Source organism: Merops nubicus, unplaced genomic scaffold, assembly GCF_000691845.1.
Source record: "Merops nubicus isolate BGI_N331 unplaced genomic scaffold, ASM69184v1 scaffold14348, whole genome shotgun sequence".
NCBI classification, from domain to species: Eukaryota; Metazoa; Chordata; class Aves; order Coraciiformes; family Meropidae; genus Merops; species Merops nubicus.
Window position 1 is genome coordinate 1,634 of NW_008623752.1, and position 9,441 is coordinate 11,074.

The window sequence follows — 9,441 nt, forward strand, 5'->3', positions numbered from 1 at the left end:
AGCATGTGCCCTAAGAGATACTTTCAGCATAGCAAGAAGTAGGATAATATAGAAGAAAAGAGCGAAGATACAGGTCTCCTGTGGTGGACATGGCACTGTCTGCCCGGCTACAGGATAATATAAAATGTAAACAGGATGATTATTAACTGCTTGCAGCCACATTTATCATACCACCAAGCTGCTGCCTCTTCTGACTTCATAACGTTCAGCATCTGTAACCTGATGTCCAGTTCAGCAATATTTTTTGCTGCTCTCTGCTCAGACACCACCCCTGCAACTGTATGGGCTTGTGAATGGTATTCTTTAAAAACTCTGATTCAGTTCCAGAATTTTGCTGTTGCAGAAATCTTTTAACTGCTGTTTATTTAAGCAGATTTCTGAGACACAGCTTTTCAATGTAATAAAGGTTTGAGCTGTCCCTTAAAACTGGACTATTCATCTTCTAGCTGCAGTACCAACAAAGATGGTTTGATTTTAAGGATTTTTTGGAAGCCCTTGCTTTTCAGTGTTACTATGGAGGTGAGTAAGGGTTTTACAGTATATTTGTAAATTGCAAACAAAATAATCCTCTATACCCTCCTCAGAATTCCACTAAAATCTTAAAACCCTCAATACTGTAATAGAATATCTGAGTCTTAAATGTTTCTTTGGTGTTTGTTTTTTTTTTTTCCGACCATTTCCCATGCAAATTTTTGTTGTTCCTCTTCAGGGAATGGAACTGCAAAAAGATCAATTGCTGTGTTATAAAGGGCAAGTAAATCCTCACAGCTTTGCATGAGATTGCACATACATGTAAAGCCAAAACCAAAGCGGAAGTAATTTCGTTTCAATTTTATGCTATGCCTCTACAAAAAATATTTTAAACCTCAGTGCTGTGTTCTTGTAATAGCAACTGCTGTGTAAATTCCCCTTCCTGACCGTATCCCATATAATGACTGAGGGATGTAGCAGTGTGGTTTAGACTTCTGAGCCTGGGCTGCCTCGCCCCCTCTGAACCCTGTGTTTATTCGAGCTCTGAACCATTCTGACGACAAGAGGCCTCGCACTGGTGCAGAGACCTGCCCTGACAGGCTCCCCTGCAGTACCAAGGTTGTAAATATTTACTGCTCTTGAGTCAGTTTATGTAGTTTCCATGAGCCTATTAGACTGAACCCTAAGTCACATTTATTCTAGTAATGAGCACAGGGTTAGCACTGATGCTCAGCACTGTCCTATGTTAGCGTGCTCTTCCAGCACAGCTCTGGCCTGGGCCAGCCAGTGGTCCCCCAGGCTCTGTCTGGGCATGGGTGCCAAGAGATGGGGCAGGAGCTGCTCCCCCAGGCATTTTGGTACAGATATCCTTGGCCTGTTTTATTTAGTGGCATAGGTGTAGCACCAAGGTCTAATTTTGTATTTCAGACATCGCCTTGTATTTGGCATAAACAGCATGTCTCAGTGATGCATTCTAACACTCCTGGTTTTGGAAGGAGGAAAGGGGAGGCTAGCCAGTCCAGGACTGTTCTGTTCCACTTTGCCATTTACCTTCCCTAGCTATGGTGTTTTAAATAAGCATAAACCATCGGTCTGTGTTGTGCTGCTTGTGAAATAGAGTGCGTTTAGCTTCCTTGTGACCACAAACATACTGCATACTGAAATGAGGTGCTCCCAGCCACAGGTCAGTATGTATGAGGTACTTGCTGTAGCACTGACAGCTTCATTCTCCACCAGCCCCATCCTTCTGTCTTGTGTGTGTGTGTGTATTTGTGTGCATGTGCATATTTCACGGTGGTAGAAAGAAGCAAAATATCCCATCTCTTTGGTTATTTATATAACTTAGTATGCAGATTTTTATTCCTGGATGTTTTTAATTGGCTAACAGTTGTCATCAGTGATGTCAGAGTTCCAGAAACATTTGTTATGCCTACTTGGATGTTTCTCTCTCTCTTAACCAAAAGGGGACACTGGTTTTATAGAAAAAACACACATGGAAAGCAAAATTAATTTACTTTTCTTACTGTACAATTCTTAGTAACTGTGTAATTCTTATTAACTGTATACAGAATATGCAAATACCTCTCTTGGTTCGCTGCAGTAGTCCATCTGTTATGACAATGTCTCAGATTATCCAAGACGTTTGCCAACATCCAAGTATCTAGCTTTGCTGCAAACCACTACGAGAAGCAGAAAGAGGCTGGCTACGTTTTCATGAAAGCAAGAGAAGCTACACAAAGCAAACTAAACAGGCTTCAAGCTGCTAAAAGACTACTTATGTGCCTGGGGAAAAGAAGTAAACATTCTTTTTGTGTGTGCTGCTTTCACTGTAGCCTTTTCAGAGCCTCCTTTTCCATGCCCTAAATGCCTCTTTTGCCTGCCAAGAATAATTAAATGTCCTTTAAGTGGTATTTAAAGCTATATGATGAGAACACCTATCCTCCTGATCCAGTTCCATATGGTAAATAGGAAAGGAGAGGAGTCCTGTCAGGCGTACTCCTGAGACTAGCTGAGGCGGAGACTTGAAATAACCAGTTTTCCCCCACAGTGACATATGCAGCATCTTTCCAGGCATCTCCAGCAGCACGCCTGCCTCTTGTGTCTGCTATTTATACAGTCATGCAACTGAACTGAAAAGCAACAGCCTTACACAGACTAATTTTAAAGCAGTGCTCTGGTTTGTGATTTTAAAAGGCAGCTACCAATAAAAATGTAAGTTTAAAAGAACCCTAGAGTCCTTTCTACTGACCCAGTGATAACTATATTTGGAACTAAAACTGTTTTGCCGTTGTCCTTGAAGGGTTTTTTTAATGCAAATGTATGATTATTACTTCTTTTTTTAAAAGTACAGTTATTTTTTTTTATTTCTTGGTGGTGCTGAGATTGAGGTGAGCATCAGTACTAGCTGTTTCTTTTCCAAACTTCTTACAGTTTTTCCTTTATGATAAATAGAAAGTAATTCTGTGCAAAAATGCTATTTAATGATTTCCTTTGCAGTGTTGAATAATGTCTTTGTGTAAGTGCTGTTATAGCATATGTATTATTTGTGGTAAAACAATGCATGTTTCAGTGTGTTAGCCTCCTTTCTGACAAACTGTGAGACTTGGAGAGCTATCCATGTCCTCTGAATTTTTTTTTTTTTTTTAAGTGTTAATGCTTTTAAAAATCAGATCTGATTATTCATGTTAGTCTCCAGATTTCCTTCCCCTTTTCTTTATTACATGAGGCATTAGCATGGAAACACACTTCACATTTCTCAGGCTTTTGTCTGTTCCTGCTGTTTTGCCTACTGGAAGTCAAACAGTGCTAGGGGTTTGTGACATAACTGATTACTATGGAAATTATTACTATGTCATAAACAGACGGTTTCATGTGTCGTATGTGCAGCAGGAACACAGACTATTCTGTAAGCAGTGGGTTCCTGGTAATAAGGAAAAAGGGAAAAGAAATGCAGAAAATACACAATGCCTGTGCAAAATCCATTGTTACAGATTCCTTTTCAGGAGGCATTAACCTGCAAGAGAGTGGGGGTCAAGCAGTTTGCTGGGTGTTTTTTTGTTTACTTGTTTTTAAATGAGTAAGAAAAGGAGTGTGAATTTGTGCTTCAAGAAATAATTCTTTTATTTTGACTCCAGCAGTTAGCACTGGCCAAAGTGATTTCCGAGGGCATTCGATGTATGTCCCAGATCACTGCTCCACGCTAGGGAGGCTGGACAGCTACCGCTCGGCTGTGCAGCGCTCTGAAACCAAGGACACCAGCTGCCAGACGGAGGAAGTTAAAGTTGTGCCCCCTTCCATGAGAAGAATACGAGCACAGAAAGGACAAGGCATTGCAGCCCAGATGTCTCAGTTCTCCAGCTCCTCTGGAAACATGTCAGTGATGAGTGATTCTGCTGCAGTTCTGTTTGCTTCTCGCCAAAGTAGCGACATAGGTTTTCACAGCTTGCCTCGAGCTGGAGCGAGAGTGTCTCTGCAGTCCCTAGAGCAGACACAGGGCACCTCTAGGCAGACAGAAGACATCGCTGGCGCTTTACCCAACCAGATAAGTAAACTGCAAGTGGATGACAGTGTTGTGCATCTGAGGAATAATCCCGCCACGGGGACCCTGTCGAGGCCAAAGTCTCAAGAGGTGAGAAGCTATGATAGCGAAAAGTCCGCAAGCCCAGCGTGTGTGGTCTCTCCTCATGCCACTTACTCAACCAGCATCATACCCAATGCAACGCTGTCGTCCTCCTCAGAAGTTATCGTTATTCACACCACCCAGAGCGCTGGATCATTGGACAGTAAAATTACCAGCTCCACTGCCTACCCAAAGCCAAGGGACAATCCTGTTGCCAGCAGCGCGGTAAGTGGGAAGGAAGATCACCATTCTTCAAGCGGTAACTGGAGCGAGAGTAGCTCCACACGTCACTCACAGACTTCAGATACCATCCCATCTAATAGCGTCATGATGCTTTCTCATGGTGACTCTGCTGTCTCTCTTAGCAATCCTGGAACTGCGGAGGCTGGGTCTCAGAGCGTGAGCTACAGCTGCAGGAACAATCTTGCTTTACCAAACCCTTCCCAGGACAGCGACGGCCGGAGTGAGTCTAGCTATTCAGGGGAGCAGGCACAAGCAGCAGCGAATAGCCCAGAGCACTGGCTGTACAAGTCTGCAGAAAGCAGCGAGGCTCCTTCACACAAGGTGGTTTGTGCCACACCAGGCTGTGCCACTCCTGGTAGCAACTTGAGCAGCAGCAGCCTGGAGAGGACTTCGGTCAGGGATGATTCTACTTCTCTGTGTTCTGTGGACCACGATGGTTATTATAGTTCCATGCCTGTGGACTCCAGACCAAAGTCAGATGTGCCTTGCAATAGTACTAATGGCTTTGGGAACCCCAGAGACGGTGTGATAAATGTTTTTGAAGGAAAGGAGAAGAAACATCAGGATGACCAGTCAGGCCAAGGTGACAAATCCCTTGCAAGAAACATCTCTCTGAAAAAGGCAAAGAAGCCACCTTTGCCACCGTCTAGAACAGACTCACTGAAAAGGATGCCCAAGAAAAAAGCCCAGTCCAATGGACAGGTACTTGATGAAACCCTCATTGCCACCCTCCAGCATTCACTTCAATTGAACCTTAAGTGCAAAAATGGCAGCTCCCCTTCCCAGAGCCCTTGCAGCGATTATGAAGATCCCTGGGTATTGCGCTCCCGCAGCCAGAGCTCAGTCAGTGCAAGCAGCAGCATGATGTCCACCACTGCTCCAAACCTCTACTCTATCTGCACAGTCACTCCCTCCCAGAGTGAAACAAGCAGCATCAAGTCAGAGTATGCTGACCAGTGGGGTTACTACAGCGACTATGCCGCTGTGGCGGACGAGCAGGTAAAATCCCCAGTGACCCATTCTGCCAGTGCATCATCTGCTCTCAGCGATTACAGCATCAGCCACTTCAGTGATGGCTCAAGGGCTTCTGTGCCACAACTGCCAAGTGGACTGGCCAAACCAAAGAGCACTTCTCCAGAGAAATCCCACCGAGTCACCTCGCCATCGAGTGGGTACTCCAGCCAGTCTAATACACCCACTGCGCTTACTCCGGTGCCTGTGTTTTTAAAATCCACATCATCAGGAAATGGGAAATCCAAGCTGAAGCCTAAAGTGCCTGAAAGGAAGTCCTCTCTTTTGTCTTCAGTCTCCATGTCTTCATCCTCCACTTCTCTTTCTTCAAATACATCTACTGAAGGGAGTGTGAGCGTGAAGAAATTGGACCCCACCCTGAGCTCTCCTCCGGATGATGGTGCTCCTCCTCCACCACCTCCTCTTCCAACACCTCCTCCACATTGCCTCGAACTTTCTCCTCCCCCTCCTCCTCCAGCAGAAGTCATGGATCTGTCACCATTGCCAGCCTCTCCCACATTCCCCCCTCCTCCACCAGAAGCTGATGTGAATTCTTCCTTTACCCAGACTGTCCCGTGGTTTCCACAAGAAGCCTCCATCAGTTCATTCTCTTCCCCTCTTTCTCCTCCTTCTACCATCCCCTTAGCTGTCCCACCACCAGCACCACCTCTTGATCCCAAACTAACAAAAGGTGCAACAATATCCCCACAGTATTCTTTTAAGAAATGTAACCAGGAGGATTCTTGCTACAGTCCAGTGAAACAGTCACTCAACAGACAAGACCCATCGAGACCTGTGATGCCCTTAGTAACTACCAAAGCATTGCAAATGGTGCAGCTGAGGTCTGTGAAAAAAGCAACAGAAGGTGAACCATCACCTGAATCTGCTTCTGAAACCAGCTCTCAGGAAAAGGGTACTGTAAATTCCTCAGCACAGTCTTTCCTAAAGCCATCTCTCTCACTAAGACTCGGTAGCACCTTAGGTGAAGAGGAAATGAAAACACAAGGCACTTCATTTAAACACCCGGTTCAAGCGCTGGCTCGGGATTCTTCTCTTGTTCTCTCCTGTAACACGCCTGCACTTGACAGTGATCAGAAGCCTGTGAGTGCAGTAGGTCTAAACAAGCCTTTGGAAGCTGATGCATTGGGGACAGCTACTGGACATGTACCTGAGTCTTCAGTGCAGAGTGAAGACCTCCATTCTGGCTTGTCACTTCAGGGGCCACCAGCATCTCCTGAAAAGACTCAGGTTGTATTTCCCAGCAAGAAACCACCTCCTATTTCAAAGAAACCCAAACTGTTCCTTGTTGTACCACCTCCACAGTTAGATGTTACAGTGGAGAATATAGCTGAAGTGAGTGATACTGTCAGAAGCACAAGCCCAAGTAAGAGAGACGCTGTGCTTGCACACTGCGAGCAGGCGAGAAATTGTCTCACAGATGGACTCAGTTCTAGCGAGATGGACTCTGGCAGCCTGGTGCCTCAGGGAGGAGCTGCCGGATTCACCTTCTCTGAGACAGTGGGAGCTAATGCCTTTGTGGTACAGCCTGCTGCATCACCAGTTCAAGAAGAGCCCAGGCAGGAGGAGCAGTCTGCTTTTGATGAAGGAAGCAGTTCAGGTGGCAGCCAAGACAGTGGCAGTAACACTGACGGGCACCTCTCTCAGGAGAACGAAAGTGGTGAGTCTCTTTTCTCTGACTCTTCTTCACATGCAGCAGTAGCTATTTTAAAGAGGCTGGGGAGTGAGAATAGCAATCCTAACATTCATGTGGGCTTCTGTAGAGAAAAGAACCTCTTGCAGCAGTTACAGCCGAAAGTCTAAAGAAACTTGTGGGCATCCAATTAATACTTTATGAGATTCCTTCTAATTCCTTTCTGACTTCTGATTATTGCAGACATGGAAAGAAAATGATGCTTCATTTAATGATGCTAGGATTAAAACATGCTATGAAAACGTGGTTAGCTTTGTTAAGCTTTGTTAATTTTGATGTTGCATTTTAGTGGGAGCCATGCAGATTTTCTCCTCCGCCTGCGTGTGTGAGCAGGCGTAGGCATTTCATGCGCTGCAGCCTCCTAAGCAGGTGTTGTTCTGAAATCACAGTAATGACAGCGGCGGCACGCTCACTCACTCGATCTCTTGGATGCTCTGCCTTAGAAGCAGCAAGGGCTGGTTTCAGGATTTTGTGCCCGTTGGGCTCCCAGGATGGACTGACGATGTTGTTCATTCTCTCTGCATAGTGGAGGTGTTTGAATCAGACACAGCAAATAGTTCATTCCTGCCAAGCAGTAGTTATGGGGAGGAGGCGGATGGAGTGGCAACACCAGCGAGACCAAGGACTACTGAGGATCTTTTTGCAGCCATTCACAGGTACTGCAGAAATTGCCCTTGCCTTGCTGTCAGGTCTGGTGGTCCTCTCAAAAATTAATCAACATTGTTTTACTAAAACACCCAATTACAACAGTCATTGCTTTAACGGAAAGCACGCATTTATCAACTTTTTACTAAGGTTATGTGTGAAAAAGAACTTGTGTTCTGTTGTTCTACAAATATATTTAATCCATTCAGAACTAAAAGCTATTAGATTAAATCAATGTAGATTATATTAAAAATATTCCACCCCTTAAAATATCAAGTTATGCCTAGTATTTATTGTACTGTTCTCGATCTACCGTATTAACTCTACTGTTGCTTTTTCTGTGTATCTTTTTGTTTTCATTCTCGTTCATCTCCATCTCTTTTTACTCTCTTCGCTGCTTATATGGTGCAGTTTGGGACAGAGGCTCAACGCTAATGCTTCATGGCAAGCGTGGCTGAAACTGGCAAGTAACACAACATGTCAGTCATATGGCAAAACATATGGCAAACGCTGGATTATAGTTTGCCATAATCCAGCCTGAGGTCGGGTGTTTTGTGTCAAACTGGTTCATGAATGAAATGTGCAACACTGGCTCTATTAATGACATTATTCATTTCCCTTAAAAACAAAATCATCCTGAATAGGCGACTAGATTCTTGCGCTGCTCACGTTAGGTTGTCAAAAAAAATAAAAAGATAAAAAAAAAAAGCTTAAAAGCACAAAGAGAAACATGTGCACCATTTAAACAGTACACACAGAAGACCATTACCACTCTCTGAACTACTGAGCTTGCTTTTAGACTAGACTCGATGTAGTGGTAGTGCCATCTTGTGGCTTTGTCTTCTACTTCAAAACGCAGAGGAGTCATCTCTTGCTCGGCAGCCTCCGTGTAGGTTTATCTAGGTGTGTAGTCAGCTTGTGCATGAGTTCTGCATGAGGACTGCTGAAGAATGGGAAAAGCTTGTTGTGAGAACGGGGCTGGGAGACTGCAGCACTTGGGATGCAAATGCTGTTTTTTCATTTTTGAAACAATTCTGTTTCAGCTGTTACCAAAATTACATATATATGATAATGAGTTTTTTGTCACTTTTAGTTATCTCTTAGGACTTGGCCTGTAGGAGCCATTCTAAAAACGGTCAGTTGCATTCATGTTGCCTAGTGCTCCCTAGGACTGGGATAAATCTGGTTTTAGAATGAAATATTCTGACCGGTAGCCTTTCTCCATTACTTACGCAGATAGAGAGTGGATCTCTGTGTGTATACACATACATGTAAATCACAAGTTTATGGGGAAATGGACAATGGAACTGGATGTGACATAGTTAAAACTGCTTGACACATTTGTTACTAAGACCTTGCTTTTGCTGGCTTTAGACTTGAACTGCTATCTTCCTTGGTTATTAATTTAAAAAAATGTTTTGGTTTTCCCTCCACTGTTTTTAAAAGCTATTATTTCAGTGATTGGCACTCTTGAATATATCCTTTGGAGTAAGAAAAGAAAATTAGTGTTATGTGTGTTAAGGACAGGAAGAACAATCTAAGTTTAAGTCACAGTTTTACTTGAATGTGTATCCTATTTTTGTCTGAAAAGCCACCAAAACCAAATTTGGTTGCTAGTTTTAAGTTTCTGCCATAGTTCATACGTACCAAAAAAGCTGGTTAGATGGTGACAGCAAACTGACTGCTCTGCACTGCATTCACAGTCTGACTGAATCACTTCAAGCCGGGATATCTCTTTCCC

At 44.0% G+C, this 9,441-nt stretch overlaps 1 protein-coding gene across 1 annotated transcript in view; it reads left to right on the forward strand.

Annotated features, from left to right (window-relative positions):
* Window positions 1-3,605: 3,605 nt before the first annotated feature.
* NHSL1 (NHS-like 1) overlaps window positions 3,606-9,441 on the forward strand; it is a gene marked incomplete at its 5' end in the record, with an annotated part of 8,523 nt that continues 2,687 nt past the window's right edge. Inside the window, 2 exons of the mRNA XM_008945184.1 lie at window positions 3,606-7,022; window positions 7,582-7,711. Of these exons, the coding sequence (XP_008943432.1) occupies window positions 3,606-7,022; window positions 7,582-7,711 (3,547 nt within the window). The remainder of the gene's footprint in view (window positions 7,023-7,581; window positions 7,712-9,441) is intronic.